At 36.5% G+C, this 17,672-nt stretch overlaps 1 protein-coding gene across 3 annotated transcripts in view; it reads right to left on the reverse strand.

Annotated features, from left to right (window-relative positions):
• Nucleotides 1–17,672, reverse strand: part of PIK3R4 (phosphoinositide-3-kinase regulatory subunit 4) — a 203,541-nt gene that overhangs the window by 52,946 nt on the left and 132,923 nt on the right. For all 3 annotated transcript variants that reach the window (XM_086674276.1, XM_025913349.2, XM_086674275.1), the window contains exons 5-8: nt 11,115–11,248; nt 8,266–8,848; nt 5,283–5,417; nt 3,479–3,700 (exon numbers count right to left, since the gene is read on the reverse strand). In XM_086674276.1, the coding sequence (XP_086530402.1) occupies nt 3,479–3,700; nt 5,283–5,417; nt 8,266–8,848; nt 11,115–11,248 (1,074 nt within the window). The remainder of the gene's footprint in view (nt 1–3,478; nt 3,701–5,282; nt 5,418–8,265; nt 8,849–11,114; nt 11,249–17,672) is intronic.

A 17,672-nucleotide genomic window follows, 5' to 3' on the forward strand; every position in this document is an offset into this window, starting at 1 on the left:
AAAAGCGATAAACTTTGGTAAAACAATATGATGGAATATTTTAATCTATTAAATTATGGTTTAAAAAAAAATTTTTTTTTTTTAATTTTTTTTTTTCAACATTTATTTATTTTTGGGACAGAGAGAGACAGAGCATGAACGGGGGAGGGGCAGAGAGAGAGGCAGACACAGAATCGGAAACAGGCTCCAGGCTCTGAGCCATCAGCCCAGAGCCTGACGCGGGGCTCGAACTCACGGACCGCGAGATCGTGACCTGGCTGAAGTCGGACGCTTAACCGACTGCGCCACCCAGGCGCCCCGTAAATTATGGTTTAAAAAAATTTTAATGACATGAGAAAATGCTTAGAACATATGTTACCAGAAAAAGAATTAAGAAATAATAAGATTAAAAAGTAATATAATATATACATAGTACTTATGTGCCCAGTACAATTACATGTTAATTCATTTTATCTTCACGGCACATAAGTACTATTATTATTCCCATTTTACAAATAGGGAAAGTAAGGCAAAAAAGAGACTAAATGATTTCCCCCAAGAACCACAACTAATAAATGACAAAGACAGAATATGAACCCCACAGGCTGGCTCCAAAGTGCCTACTCTTACCAGGTACACAACAGTGCCTCATGACATACATAACAAAATGGCACAAATGGGATGGAAACAGGAAAAAAAAAAAAAAAACCCTACAGGAATAAAACACCAAAACATAAACAGAGGTCATAATGGGTTGTAAGATTAGAAGTGATTTGTTTCCTTCTTGGCTTCTATATTTTCCAAATTTTCTATAGAAAGCATGTATTACTTTTATAAACCAAATAAAAATAAAAATTATTTTAAAATTAAAAAATAACATAAAGGCATGATTCAAAGCACATAAGAATTGATCAACAGATGACAGTTCTAAGCACCATCTTTTCCAGAAAGAAAAGAAATAAAAATAAGACGAAAGAGGAAGGCAAGAAAGACAGAAAGATTTGAGAAGCCTAGTAGGAACAGTTAGATGAATCCAAGATGCAAGACTGAGATGAATCAATGAACTAATTCAAAACAGTAGAAAAAACCATTAACAAAACAAAACGACAACCTACTGAATGGGAAAAAATATCTGCAAGTGATATATCAGGTAAGAGGTTAGCATCCAAAATATATAAAGAACTTACACAACTCAACACCAAAAAGACAAACTATCCAATTACAAAACAGGCAGAGGACCTGAAGAGACATTTTACCAAAGAAGACATACAGATGGCCAACAGATACATGAAAAGACATTCAACATCACTAAGCATCAGGGAAATTCAAACCAAAACCACAATGAGCTCTCACCTTACACCTGTCAAAATGGTTAGACTCAAAAAGACAAGAAACAACAAGTATTGGTAAGGATGTGAAAAAAAAGGAATCCTTGTGCACTGTTGGTGGAAATGTAAATTGGTGCAGCCACTGAAGAATCCAGTATAGAGGTTCCTTAAAAAATTAAGAGAAATACTATATGATCCAGTAATTCCACTACTGGGTAGTTACCTAAAGAAACTAAAAACACTAACTTGAAAAGATATATGCACCCCTGTCTTTACTGCAGCATTATTTACAACAGCCAAGATATGGAAGCAACCCAAGTGTCTGTCAATAGATAAACGGATAAAGGGTGGTGTGTGTGTGTGTGTGTGTATGTATGTATGTATGTGTGTGTGTACAAATATATGTGTGTATATATATATATGTATATACATGTAAATATATATGTGTGTGTATATATATAAGGCAAAAACGAGAGGCAAAAAAGAATATATATATATACACACACACATACATACACACAATGGACTATGACTCAGCCACAAAAAAGAATGAGATAGTGTCATTTGCAACAACATGGAAGACTAGAGGGTATCAAGCTAAATAAGTTAGAGAAAGACAAATACCATATGATTTGACTAATATGTGGAATCCAAAAAACAAACTAAAAAACAAATAAAAAGCAGAAACAGGGCCATAAATACAGAGAACAAACTCATGGTTGCTAGAGGCAATGTAGGATGGGGTAATGGGTAAATGGGTGAAGGGCAGTGGGAGACACAGGCTTCCAGTTATGAACAAGTCACTGGGATAAAAGGTACAGTATAGGGCTTATAGTCAACGTATGGTACAGATGTAACTACACACACACACACACACACACACACACACACAATTTTATAACTGACCAAATATAAAATTGAAAAGGTCAGTACAAATGGGTAGAAAGTGATCAGTTATTATTCGAAAAGAAAAATTTAAATCTTGGATCAAACATGACAATCTATTCAACATAAGGTCCATTTTTTTTCCTAACTTTGAATCTAAATGTAATTGGAGCCATGTAGGTCTAATACAAAATGTCTCTCTTCTGCAGATAAATCTAAAAATCAAAAAGTGTAGATTTTGAAAAAAGTGAAAAAAACTACATAATTTTTCATACATTTTCAGTTTACACAAAGCATAGCATGCAAGCTTTAATTTTTTTTCCTAATTAAACTGATTTTCAGGGCACCTGGGTGGCTCAGTCAGCAAAGCATCAGACTTCAGTTCAGGTCATGATCTCATGGTTTGTGAGTTCAAACCCTATGTCAGGCTCTGTGCTGACAGCTCAGAGCCTGGAGCCTGCTTTAGATTCTGTGTCTCCCTCTGCCTCCCCGCTTATGCTTGCTCTCTCTCTCTCAAAAATAAACTTTAAAAAATAAATAAATAAATAAATTGGTTTTTTTAACTGATATTCAATCATACTTGTATCTTAACTTATTTTCGGATTGCAACAGTTATTTTCTAATGCACGTTTACTGTAAAAAACTTGATAAATACAGAAAACATAAAGAAAATATTCACCTACAATCCCAGCCTCAGAGATAATTACTATACAAATCTTAGTATATTCCAGACCTCTTTATAAACATATGATTTGTTATTGTTACCTTCTAGAACCTACTTCAGTCACTTTAATAGTATTTCAATGGTACTTTCCCAGTCATTATTCTTTTATTTATTATTTTTTTGAGAGAGAGAGAGAACATACATACAAGCAGGGGAGGGGCAGAGAGGGAGGGGAACAGATGATCCAAAGCAGGCTCTGCACCGACAGGCTGACATCAGCAAGCCCAATACAGGGCTCGAACCCATGAACCATGAGATCATGACCTCAGTTGAAGTGGGACATTCAACCGACTGAGCCACCCAAGTATTCTTTTAAAACAGTTTTTAATAACCACATAGTATTCCTTCATATGAACGTATCACAGTTCAATTAACCAATCCCTTGATCGGCTAAGACTTTCATTATCCAAAAGCAGCATAAAGACAGACACACTAGGAGCTCATCTCATTATTAATGAAATTTAGTAGTATTGTCACCTATCTCTCAGACCTCATGGAAGTACTGTTTGAGAGAATAATTGAAAATCTTAAAGATGTATTTTAAAACAATGGAAAAACATACCAACTATGCTATCAAAAAAAGCTCCACGCAGATGCCAATCATTCTTATCATTTAGGAAAGTGATCATGTGCGACAATAAAACATCATTGGCTTTCTGACGTCCAAAGAATACGCACAGCCGTGTTATTCCATTTTCCATTAAGGTTTGTTTCACAATATTTTCAGGGTCACTTAGCAAAGTGACAACTTTCTGCTGGACCATTTCATGTAAGGCTTGCAGCTCTAAAAAAAAAAAAAAAAAAAAAAAAGTAAAGATAGGATCCATTTTTTCCCCCAAGATACAGACCTAGTCTTCTTTCTTACTCCTTGGAGAAACAGAACGATTAACAGAAGCCACCACAAAAAGTCTATAATCACTATATGTTTCCACTATTCAAAGCTCTGAAGGATAGATGGGAAACCGAAATATAAACTGAAGAACAACATCTGATAAGCAGATGCCGCAAGCATGGTTACCATCTCACTAATGAAACATGCCTATTTTTAAGGTTCAAGAAGAAAACTATGGGAAAGCATGAAAAAGATCATACTGCCACCAATAAAGTTAACTTAACCAAGGACTTCCAAATACCAGACTGGTTAAGGATATAATCTGATGGTACAAATTAATACTTTCAGAGCATTTTTAAGGTCAGTTTATTTATTTTAGAAAGCAGAAAATACACTGCAAATCCTGCCAAGGCTTTACATGATCTGGCCACCACCTTCTTCTCCAACTCACCCTCCCCCTTTTCCTTTTCTTCTAAAATGTAAGCTCAACGAGAGGATCTTTTCTGTCTTATTCACCACTGTGTATTTCTAGTGTTTAGAGCAAGCACACAATTGCCTGATACACAATTGCCTGATGTAGAGCTTATAGTTTAACAATTATCCCTTAGCTAAATGAATGAGGACAGAGGCCACTCCTAGTGCAGCTAAGGGATGTGGTGGTCTGATGTGCAAAATACTATGTTCACATTAAGACAAACTTTAGATTAACTCCCAAAAAGGTTTAACACCTAACTCCCTTAACTATAAAGGTCCAATTACAGGGTTATAGAATGTAGGACAGTATTATTTTCTAAGTAATTCCATGAAAAAAGTGGAGATTTCCTTTCTGATACACCTTCTGTAAGTTCAGAATTATTCCATTGCCTTCAACTGCAGATAATATATGCTGTCTAAAAATGATGCCATTCTAACAAGTAACAGAGCCATTACCATCATCTATAGCATAAAAACCTCAAAACTTGATTTCTCTAGCTTCTGTGAACCAGAAACATACTAGAACTAAGTGTATTATTTTACTTCTAAATCTTTAACTCAATAAACATTAACTAAAAGCCTGCTAAAAGCTGTATGTATATAAAGAACTTAAGACGAACTTTGACCTCAAAGAGTTTACCATCACATCTCTTCATTTAAAGTAAAAGATGTGGGTTTTGATACACAAATCAGAGATACTATGACATAAACACATAAACAGAGTTTATGATTTGAGAATACTCAAGGTATGCTAACATACAGAGAAAAGGTTTAAATTCTTTAGCTATGATGTTTTCAATGTTTTTCTTTCATCTTTTAAGAATTACACGATTCGGCTAGCTTTACCATTGACACAAATCAATTGTAGCTGAAAAACAACAAACTGATCATTTTCTGGTTAGATAACAGTGTATGAGAATAGGACAATCAGACACCAGGGATCTTTGCCACCTACATATATGGTATTCTTTCACCTTACATGAAAATTATGATAGTTTCTTACAACTCCACATTAGTAATTCATTATAAATAATAAGTCTGGAAAAGAAAGTCATACTACCTGTGTCATAATTTCCATTGGGATGTGTAACTTCATCTATTTCTTCACTATTTGGGTCATTTTCCATATTGAGATTTTTTAACTGTACTAATTCCAGGAATCTCAAAGCTGTTTCTGCCAGCAGAGCTATGTTTTCTATATTAAGAGAGAAATTTATTATTATAATCTCAAATCCTTATAATGTTTAACTTTTCCTTCCTGTCTTAAGTAAAAATCATAAAACTCCTCTCCCTTCCATTTTTTATTTATGCCTGTGCCCCATCCTTCTTCCTCTTCCAATTTTGTGCCTTTTTTTTTTTTTTTTTTTTTTTTTTAAGTAGGCTCCAGGCCCAGCGTAGAGCCCAACACAGGGCTTGAACTCACAACCCTGAGATCAAGACCTGAGCTGAGATCAAGAGTGAGATGTTTAACCGAACGAGCCACCACCCAGGTGCCCCCATTTCTGTGCTTAACATATGATCACCCCAACCAACAACTGCACTCTCTTCTTTCTTAGCAGTAAATGCCACTGAACATAAAGCTTAACTATCTTATTCAATTCTTCCTTAATTTTTAACATTACTACAAGCGAGGTGCATCTCACAAGAGTTGACATTGTGAGTGTGTCAAATGCAGTGATCACCCTGATCTTAGAGTCCCGTTCCCCACCCCCACCAGGTTCAACATTGTTCTGAATAGAACAAAAATTTACCTCTAAATACCCAAGATGTGAATACCGTGCAATGCCTAAAGATCGGAGAATCTGGGCCATTACCCTAAAGATGGGAGAATCTGGGTCATCCTCTGATAAAATGTCAAAATCCTAGATGAAACGTCCCCACTTTAATGAATGTATCTTTATTAGGAAAAGTCTCTTACTTTCCTGGGCACTTCTGAAACCTTAGTATATCTATGCCTATTTCCCCATCTGAGACACAACACACTTCAAAGTTCACACAAAATATAAATCTATACCACTTCTGAATTTTAAAAGAATACTGTGAAAGAAATTCAAAAATTTATTTTAAAATTGTATAATTACTGACATGTGTGGTTTAATTATATTTGCCTATTCAAGTTCAAATAGACTTCTGGCTCTAATGAAAAAAAAAAAAAAAGGCAATTTTATCATGTACTAAGCCATGATGAAGGACCACTGCAAGGTACCAGCACTGACCCTGGGTTACCATGGACTCCCACTATAAAGAACCAGAAGTCCAAAGAAAAGCAGAGCTGCTTCAGAATCAAGGTACAGACCAGCAGCTCTGAGAACTGAGAAAGAATGAGACCAGATACATTTAGGTCATATTATTTAGCCTCTTCCATTCCCACTTTCCTCACTTATAAAATGAAAGTAATATAACATCTATTGTTCAAGGTGGTTGCAAGGGTTAGTTGCAAGAGATATATAAATCTTAGACTCTTAAAACCCATGTATCTTAGAATCTGGACTCTACCTTAAAATCTATATATCTCTTGCAACCAATCCTTGCAACCTTGAGCAGTAGATGCTCTGACACACAGGGTTTTTAATAAATAGTAACTATTATTTTTATGCTATCACTATTAGTAACTGACTGTCACTATGTTAATATAGCACCTACACATCAGAACCTTAACTATTTAACACAACTGAGAACAAACTAAGACCAACAGTAGGTCACAAAACGCTAAAGAAAGATATAACTTGTTTTTAAAACTTACACATTTTTATTTAATTCTATCTAGTTCAATTATTTATATTTGAATTTATATTTATAAATGAATTATAAATACAGTTGTTACAAATGATAAACTAAAATATATGAATATTAAAGAAATTCTGCATTTTTTAGGCCTGACATGTACAGCTATGGAAACCAGAAACCATAAATAATAGGCAATGGATAAATATAAATAAAAATATATGTATAGGAAAAAAAAAAACTCAACAAACGCCAATCACTTTGTGGATGTGCCTAGAGATAAGGCCAGATTCCAAAGACCATTTTTCATATCTTCCATTAAGATAATGACAGGCTAAGACTACAATTAATAAACCTAGTATCTTTCAAAAAAAGTAACAGTATCATCACCACATATTATGTACTATTTACAAAGACCAAAACAGAATCCCTGATTTCCAGCAGATATTAGAAATAAACTACAAATTATGTTAATGTTTCAGGGACATTTTCCACTCAAAAAAAAGTATGCAAAATTAATCTGGGGAGCTAACAACATCAATCTGTATCACTTGATTTTATGAGTAAGAATTACAAGTAAAACAGGTAGGTGTGCAGGGCGCCTAGGTGGCTCAGTCGGTTGAGCATCAGACTTTGGCTCAGGTCATGATCTCGCAGTGAGTTCAAGCCCTGCACTGGGCTCTGTGCTGACAGCTCAGAGCCTGGGACCTGCTTCAAATTCTGTGTCTCCCTCTCTCTATCCCTCCCCCGCCATGCTCTCTCTCAAATATAAAATAAACATTACAAAAAATTTAAAAAGCAACAACCATGTGGGAGTGTTATAACCTCATCACAAAGAAGTCACACACCTTAATTAAGCACTATAGTAAAGGACCTTAAAATTCAGTAATAGGCTAAGTTTTTTCAACATCAAATTATCCAGCAAAATTTGTCTTTTGCAACAGCAATAGACCTGTATCCTAAAGCTGATATTCAAACTAGCAGATCTGTTCAGAGAAATTTTATAAAGGCCTAAAGACACTAGATCAGAGCACATACTTGTAAACATCAGTCTTACTCCCAATTAAATGTAGTATACCCAGTAAAATCGTAAGATTCTGCATTATATACTTTCACTTGATAATTCTGATCAAAAAAGAATACACACGAAAGTTGAGTCCCAGGAAGAGATCAGCTATAAAAATTATTACACTGTACACAAACAGTTCAAGGACCACAATGCACCCTTGGAATTCCCTAAGAAATCAGAGAAATAAGACGTATTAGAGTCACTAACTTCAAAAACATGAGTGGCTATTTCTTGGACAATAAACTCTTACCAGCATAGGCTAGTCTAACAATAGTAGCATCATCTTGGGCTAAGTGGGCTATGCCTGGCAGAATATATTCCGGATAGATATTGACATCATTTCGAGGAACCTCTTTGACAAGGGCAAGAACTTTGGTCAATGTCCTCAAGGCTTCAGCCCTCACTCTAGGAACAGAGTCATTGCTAAAATGCAAAAGATATGGAGTAATACGGTCCAAAAGAATTTCTACACTTAATCTTGGGGCCAAATGGAGAATAAGTTCCAAAGCAGCAAGTTTGGAATCGCAGTATTTAAGGGTCTGCAGACAGGATGTTATAACAGACACCAAGATAACCAGCCCATTTTCCTTAGGCTCTCCTTCTGCTTTTTCCGGCAGATCATGTCCACAGAGATTGTGAATAATGTTGCCCAAATCCTTCCGTATAACCAGAATGCGCTCATCGGCAGAAAGAAATGTTTCCTTGGCAAACTGGGCCATGTAGGGCTGAAGGAAAGTGTAAAATATTTCAGGAAAGGCATTGCCACGCTGCTGCTTTAGGTAATCTTCTGCCCCTAAACGTTTATCTGGCTCACGATGAATCATCTGAGTTACCTACACCAAGGAGAGAAAAGGAGTAAAAAACAGATTTGAGAACAGCAGATTAAATCAGATGACAGCTACAAGGGCAACTTACACATGACATAAAGGATTTCTGAGGTAATTCAGACTCTTCACCATCTTTGCCTTTCAAACTACTTTCAGAACCTGACTGTAATATATGATCTACAACCATCCTACCAAGCAACAGGAAATTATGTAGTAATGTATTACAGATGGCCCAGACACACAAAGGAAATATACCCTGTTCAGCATTCCCTGTTTATTAAGACAGGGAAGTAATACATTGATGCCCACAACTCAAGGATTCTTAAAACATTTCTGAGCAGGAAATACCACTGAGAATCTGAGAAAAACAATGGGTTTTTCTCTAGAAAAAAAATGTATACACAATATTTTTACATACAAAATTATACACAATCTGAAAAGAATAAAAGAACCACTAAAATCTATTTACATATCAGAGTTCTGATTTAAAGTCTTAATACCACAAGTCCAAGGGAATATATGGTTTCAGTGTAGCTCTAGACTCTGGTCAAAAAGGGGATAAGTGATTCAAACTTTTCAAGCAATATAAAAAAGCTGTTAAATCCTACAAACACGGGAAATGATATACCTAACTTGAGCTTATCATATGTTTTCTGGTGTCTTAGAGAAATAACTTTCTCTCAATATACAGAGAGCACAGTTTTATTTTTCCTAGACCTTCATACTCAGGCATTATTTAAATGCTCAAAATACCATAAAAATGTATCTAGTTATTTGAGCTTTCTGTTTCTTTGTAAATAGGAACCTAGCATTGAACTTGCAGGGAATCAAATGCACTATAAATATTAGGAAAAGTGACTTGACAGAATTCCTTTCACATTCAGATTAAGCCTTAAAGATTAGCCAAATTCACTCCTTTCAGAGTTAAGAAAACACAGGCCCAAATTCAGGAAGTCACTTAGCCAATGTAACATGACACATGAGTGACGTACCCAAAGACAGAACAGCCAGGGCAGTTTTCACTGAAAATGAGCTAAACTGGCTTCCTTTAAAACATCTCATTTTTCATACTTGCCACTTGTAAGAGAAATTAAAATGTATTCTATATCCCCTACCTTACTATAGAATATTTTAAATATACTATGAACTTTTCATGACTGAGAGTCATCATCACAAGCCTCAGTTACTGTACTGATGTAATAAAGATCCCCTCAAACAGTTAAGGTGGATAAACGGCTTATGTAACCTCCCACAGAAGTCCTCGTATCTGTTCTGCTATACTAATTAGTGATTCTATAGCTTTACCTTCCAGAACAGCCTTGAGGGTCAAGGGAGGCATACCAAGCTAGGTGCTTCTATATGAAATGGCGTTATCCTACTGCATTATATTCAAGTTGATGTTTCCTGTCTCTTTCATTTTAGATATATGCCTTCTTCATTTCTTACTAGCAAGTTCTATCGTAGACAACATCTCTAACCCCCAGGCACCTCCTTCCAAATCTATCCAAAGCAGAGCTATAGACGTGTGTGTATGTATAAAATTGTGTGTTTATATACATATGAAATTAGCCACATGAGCTCTGGGGCACCTGGGTGGCTCAATCGGTTAGGCATCTGACTCAGTTTCGGCTCAGGTCATGATCTCACAGTTAGGTGAGTTCGAGCCCCACCTCAGGCTCTGTGCTAGCAGCATTGAGACTGCTTGGGATTCCCTCTCTCTCCCTCTCTCTCTGCCTCTCCCCACTTGCTCTGACTCTCTCAAAATAAATAAATAAACTTTAAAATAAATAAAATTAAAATAAAGTAAAATAAAATAAAATAAAATAAAATAAAATAAAATAAAATAAAAGCCAAATGAGCTCCATGCCTAAAAAAGAGAAAAATATTATACATTTCCCCCTAACAAACAAAAATAGGCTTTTTGGCAGGGGTGCCTGGGTGGCTCAGTTGGTTAAACATCCACCTTTGGTTCAGGTCATGATCTCAAAGTCCGTGAGTTCGAGCCCCGCACCGGGCTCTGTGCTGACAGCTCAGAGCCTGGAGCCTACTTTGGATTCTGTGTTTCCCTCTCTCTCTCTCTACCCTTCCCTCGTTTGTGTTCTCTCTCACTCTAAAAAACAAAGAAACATTAAAAAAAAAAAATAGGCTATTCATAATAGTCTATGCTTTACTGCTTTGCTCCAAATTCATAAAACTCCAGAGAGCTATCTAATGCAAAAGTGAGAACATAATTCTATTAAAACTTAATGGAGAATACTTGTTGCATAGTTACCAATTCTCTGATACTGCGATCTTCAATTTTATTTAGTACTTGTTCCGGGAAAAATTGTCCATTTCTGTAAGCCAGAAGTTGAGAAAGATCAAACAGCGGTACACCTTCTGTAAAAAGCTCAGCTATAACACAACCTGAAAAACAGCAGATACAATTCCATTAAAAATGCAATGCAAGATACCTGTAATATAGATCAAGAATTCAGAGTATTTGTAAAACTCAAAATGCAAAACTCAAACTGAATTAAAAATTTTAATGCAATATACAACTATAGTCAAGTAAGACAGGGAAAATGTCTACTGCCTTGTATCAGTTTCTAAAAGTTTAAAGTCAAAAGAAGCCCACAGAATTTTTCTCGGTCTTAAAAAAAATAAAATAAAATTACTTCCTAGCTCTCTCATCTAAAATGAATACGTTTGTATATTATACACACATATACTTAGAGACAGAGTACAAGCCACAAGGAACACGATGTTTTTTTAAAGTATGGACTTGCAGACATTAAGTTCAGAAGGAACTGAGAAGTCATATCTGACCACTCATTTTTTCACCTCAAACAAAAAGTTATCGTCTACTATACACTAGCAGTGCATATAACAGATAAAATCCTTGCCCTCATGAAGCTTTCATTCTAGGAAGAGAGACATAAAATAAACTAGGGAACAAACATGAGAAGAGTGCTACAAAGTACAGCTCCAAGACTAGAGAGGGAGAAAGAGAACCCAATCATTTTGCACTTACATAATCTTCAAACAAGTAATAAAAAAAAAAAAAAAATGTATCTACATTCCCAAAAGGACAAAGCAGTTTCACTGAATCATATGACTGCATTTCACGAGCCTGAAAGATATCCTTAAATAACCTTAGCTCACAAACTCTGCATTTGCTGGTCCCTCTGCCTGGAATGCTACTCCCCCAAAAATCCACCTGGCTTACACCTCCTCTTCCTTCAGATCTCTCATCAAATGTCATTTAGGAGATTAGCAGTACATAAACTACCCCATACTTCTTGCCTGACACGTTCCCTTTTCCCTTTCCCTGTTTCTCCCCACAGTACCAACTGATAAATTAAATATATTACTTATTTATTTTCTTTATTGTCTGTATACCCACTAGAATGTAAACTCCATGAGGAAGGGATTTTTGTCTATTTTGCTCACTAAAAAATTTCCAGGAACTAAAACAGTTCCTGATACATAATAAACACTCAATAAATTTCTAATTTTTTCCTGTACAGTGTCAAGATTTAGAATAAAACACTTAAAATAGCTATTAAAAACACCATAAGCAAGAAGGAAAATAGAAGACCAGACCAACACTAACAAACCAATGGGATCTAACACAGACATCAAAAGAATATCTCACAACAGCAGAATACAAATTCTTCTCAGGGACACATGGAAGTGTGTCTAATATAGTCCAGATTAGACTATATGCTAGGTCATAAAACAAGCCTCAGTAAGTTTTAAAGGACTGACATCATACAAATCATGTCCTTCAAATGACAATGGAATGAGATAAAAAATCAGTAACAGAAGAAAGCTTGAAAAATTCAAAACTCTGTAGAAATTAACACATTCCCAAATAACCAATGAATCAAAGGGAAATTAGAAAAATACTTTGGATTAATGAAAATGAAAACACAACATAAACATATAGGATGAAATTAACAACTCAGTAAAGAACAGATATTGGTGAGGATGCGGAGAAAGGGGAACTCTTTTGCACTGCTGGTAGGAATGCAAACTGGTGCAGCCACTCTGGAAAACAGTATGGAGGTTCCTCAAAAAAGTTAAAAACACTAATTTTTTAATTAATTACAATTGAATTACTAGATATTTACCCAAAAGATAAAAAAAAATCCTGATTCAAAGAGGCACACACACCCCAAAGTTTATAGCAGTGCTATCAACAATAGCCAAATATGGACAGAACCCAAATGTCCACTGGATAAAGAAGATGTGGTGTGTATATTTATACACACACACACACACACACCCAATGGAATACTACTTATCAAAAAGAATGAAATCTTGCCATTTGCACAACGTAGATGGAACTACAGAGTATTATACTAAGCAAAATAAACCAGTCAGAGAAAGACAGGTGTCATATGATTTCACTCATGTGGAATTTGAGAAACAACAGATGAACACAGAGGAAGGGAAGGTAAAATAAGATAAAAACAGAGAGGGAGGCAAACCATGAGACTCTTAAATACAGAGAACAAATTGAGGGTTGCTGGAGGGGAGGTGGGTGGGGGGATGGGCTAAATGGGTGATGGGCATTAAGGAGGGCATTTTTTTTTTTTATTTTTTTTTTCAATATATGAAATTTATTGTCAAATTGGTTTCCATACAACACCCAGTGCTCATCCCAAAAGGTGCCCTCCTCAATACCCATCACCCACCCTCCCCTCCCTCCCACCCCCCATCAACCCTCAGTTTGTTCTCAGTTTTTTTTTTTTTTTTTTTTTTTACTTTTTTTTTTTTTCAACGTTTATTTATTTTTGGGACAGAGAGAGAAAGAGCATGAACGGGGGAGGGGCAGAGAGAGAGGGAGACACAGAATCGGAAACAGGCTCCAGGCTCCGAGCCATCAGCCCAGAGCCCGACGCGGGGCTCGAACTCACGGACCGCGAGATCGTGACCTGGCTGAAGTCGGACGCTCAACCGACTGCGCCACCCAGGCGCCCCTTGTTCTCAGTTTTTAAGAGTCTCTTATGCTTTGGCTCTCTCCCACTCTAACCTCCTCCATGGGTTTCTGTTAAGTTTCTCAGGATCCACATGAGTGAAAACATATGGTATCTGTCTTTCTCTGCCTGACTTATTTCACTTAGCATAACACTCTCCAGTTCCATCCACGTTGTTACAAAAGGCCATATTTCGTTCTTTCTCATTGCCATGTAGTAAGGGAGGGCATTTTTGAGATGAGCACCAGGTGTCATATGTAAGAGATGAATCACTGGGTTCTACTCCTGAAGCCAAGACTACACTGTATGTTAACTTGAATTCAAATAATAATAATAAAAAACAAACCATACAGGATGCAATAAAACAGTATTTAGAGGAAATATGCAGCTATAAACACCTATGGTAAAAAAGACAGCAAAACAATAACCTAACCTTAAGAAACAAGAAAATTAAACTAACCAAAGCAAACAGAAGGAAAGGAATAATAAATACTTTGGCACAGAAATTTGTGAAACAGAGAATAAAAAACAACGGAGAACACCAACAAAGTCAAAGGTTGGTGCTTTGAAAAGCTCAACAAAATTGACAAACTCTTACAAAGAAGACAAATATCTCAAACTACTAAAATCACGCAGAAAAGGGGGGTGAACATCCTACCAACCTTACAGAAATGAAAAAGAACTATATTTTGAACAACTCTATGCCAACAAATTAGATAACCTAAATTAAATGGACAGATTCCTGGAAAGATACAGATTATCAAAGCTGACTCAAAAAGAAACAAAATCTGAAAAGACCTTCCAGTCAAGAAATTGAATTAATAATAAACTTTCCACAAAAGAAAAGCCTCAGACAAGATGCCTTAAAAGAGGCTTCACGGTCTGTCAAATATTAAAATTCTTACCCATTCTTTTTTTTTTTTTTAATTTTTTTTTTAATGTTTATTTATTTTTGAGACAGAGAGAGACAGAGCATGAATGGGGGAGGGTCAGAGAGAGAGGGAGACACAGAATCAGAAGCAGGCTCCAGGCTCTGAGCCATCAGCCCAGAGCCTGACGCGGGGCTTGAACTCACAAACCGCGAGATCGTGACCTGAGCTGAAGTCGGACGCTCAACCGACTGAGCCACCCAGGTGCCCCAAATTCTTACCCATTCTTGACAAATTGTCCCCCCAAAAACAGGAGAAGAGGGAACACTTCTCAATACAGAATTACCCTGGTACCAAACCAAAGACATCACAAGAAAAGAACACTATAGACCAATATTTCTAATGAATACAGACACAAAAATCCCCCCCAAAATACTAACAAGTCCATACCAATAATAAAAAAAAGGAAAGGAAAGGAAAGAGAAGACACCTGAGCATGTTAGAATGCTGAGCGCCTACTGGTAAATGTGAAGGAAGTGCTGGAGTTGGAAAATCATCATTTGCAACCGTCAAGTAAAGACAAGATCAGGCAAGCATCATCAATAGATGCCAAATCAAGAAGTTGTGATGACTGGCAGTGTATTTGCATGGTCTTAAAAGTTTCTTCCCACAGGCTGCTTATTAGCTGCAAGGGACTAAAAAAAAACAAAAAACAAAAAACAAAAAAACAGAAAGTAGCACTAGAGGGGAGAATCAGGCAAGACCTTGACCAGGTGATCAAAATTAACATCACCAACAAACACCATTTGCCCTTTGATGTGATACTGTGAGATGCATCATCACATATATAGTATACTACTGAGAATGAATAACCTCCATCTATTCAAAAGGAAAAATCACACAAACCCCAAATGAGGTACATTCTATTAAAAAACAAAGAGGTGGAGGTGCATGAGTGCACACAACCACATACACACACACACACACACACAAAATGCAGGTAAAAGCCAGTGAAAACTGAATAAGGCCTTTATATAGTTAGCAGTAATGCTCCAATGTCAATTTCAGATTTTGATGTGGCACTACAGTCATATATGGTATCACTAGTGGGGGAAGCTGGGAGAAGCATTCTTCACTATTTTTGCAACTTCTATTGTTTAAGATAAAAAGTATAAAAATAATTTTTAAAAATTTAAGAGGAGATGTATTCTTCAAAAAATGTCAATGTCATGCTGACAAAAAAAAGGCTGTGCAAATGTTCCACACTGGAGTGACTGGGTGCCTCAGTCAGTTAAGTGTCCAACTCCTGATTTTGGCTCAGGTCATGATCTCAGAGTCCCACATCAGGCTCCGCCCTGACAGTGCAAAGCCTGCTTGAGATTCTCTCTCTCCATCTCTCTCTCAAAATAAACAAACATTAAAAAAAAAAAAACAAAACGGTCCACATCAAAAAAGAAGCTAAAGAAACATGACAACTAAATACAATACCAAACCCTAGACTGGGTCCTGTCTTGGAGCAGTTAAAATTCTATAAGGGACAATACTGGGTCAAAAACAAAATTAGAATTAAAACTGTAAATTATTTATCAATGTTAAATTTGCTGCAGTTCATAACTGCAACACACAATTACATAAGCGTTGTGTTAGGAAACTAGTATCTTAGGAAATACATACTGAAGTATCTAGAGGTAAAGGGCCATGATGTACAGAACTTAGGAAAAAAATCATGGGGGGTGGGGCGGGACAGGAGTGCAAAAATAATGTACAAGTAATAAAGCAAGCGGAGCAAAATGTTAACAAATGAATCTGGGGATTCTAGGTACTGTTTTTATTTTTTCAAGTTTTTCAAGTTTGTAAGTTTGAAATAATTTCCAAATAGTCAGAAAGAGAAAGAAACATAGCTATGTTTCACTATTTACAACTGAATTGTGTCTCCCCACACCCCAAAATTCATATATTTAAGCCCTAACACCCAGTACCTGAACCTAACTAAATACAGGTGATAGGGCCTTTAAAGAGGTAATTGAAGTTAAATGATGGGGCTCTAGTCATTTTGACTTGTCCTTTTAAGATGTACCAGGGAAGAGTCCATATAAGTACACAGTGAGAATGTAGCCATCTGCAACACGGGAGAGTGGCTTCAGGAGAAATCAATCCTGCTGGCACCTTGATCTTGGACTTCCAGCCTCCAGCGCTGGAACAAAATAAACTCTTGTTTAAGCTACAAAGGCTGGGGTATTTTGTCATGACAGCCCCAGCAGACTAATACAGAGTTGAATACAGGACTTTTTTCTTGCAATTTTTAGAACGTTGTTCTGGAATAGGTGTTATTAGGTGGTATTTCCCTGTGGAACAAATTGTTCAAGGTGTTTTTATCAACACTAAGTCCTTATAATTCAGATATTAGCTCAAATGTTACCTTCTTAGAGAGGTCTTCTCAGACCATTTTATCTAAAGTAGTCTCCTACCAGCCCTTGTCATTAACACCTAGAAGTCCAACTTTTGTCACACTCTTATCACTGATAAAAATTAACTTCCTGGGGCGCCTGGGTAGCGCAGTCGGTTAAGCGTCCGACTTCAGCCAGGTCACGATCTCGCGGTCCATGAGTTCGAGCCCCGCGTCGGGCTCTGGGCTGATGGCTCAGAGCCTGGAGCCTGTTTCCGATTCTGTGTCTCCCTCTCTCTCTGCCCCTCCCCCGCTCGTGCTCTGTCTCTCTGTCCCAAAAATAAATAAACGTTGAAAAAAAAAAATTAAAAAAAAAAAAAAAATTAACTTCCTTACTTGTTTATTCTCTCTCCTCCACTAGAACGTTTTCTGCTCCTTAAGGGCAAAAAAATTGTCAGTCTTACTCACAGCCATACTCCCAACATCTTTACAACAGTGTCTCATACATAATAAACACAGAATGCTCAAATATTTGTCAAGCATATGAATGAAAGATCTCCAGGAAAAAGGCTCTGCCCGTTTATATGACCAGAGAATATATACTATTCTCC

Source organism: Puma concolor, chromosome C2 (assembly GCF_028749965.1).
Source record: "Puma concolor isolate L17-30 chromosome C2, mPumCon1.1.hap2, whole genome shotgun sequence".
Taxonomy (NCBI): Eukaryota; Metazoa; Chordata; class Mammalia; order Carnivora; family Felidae; genus Puma; species Puma concolor.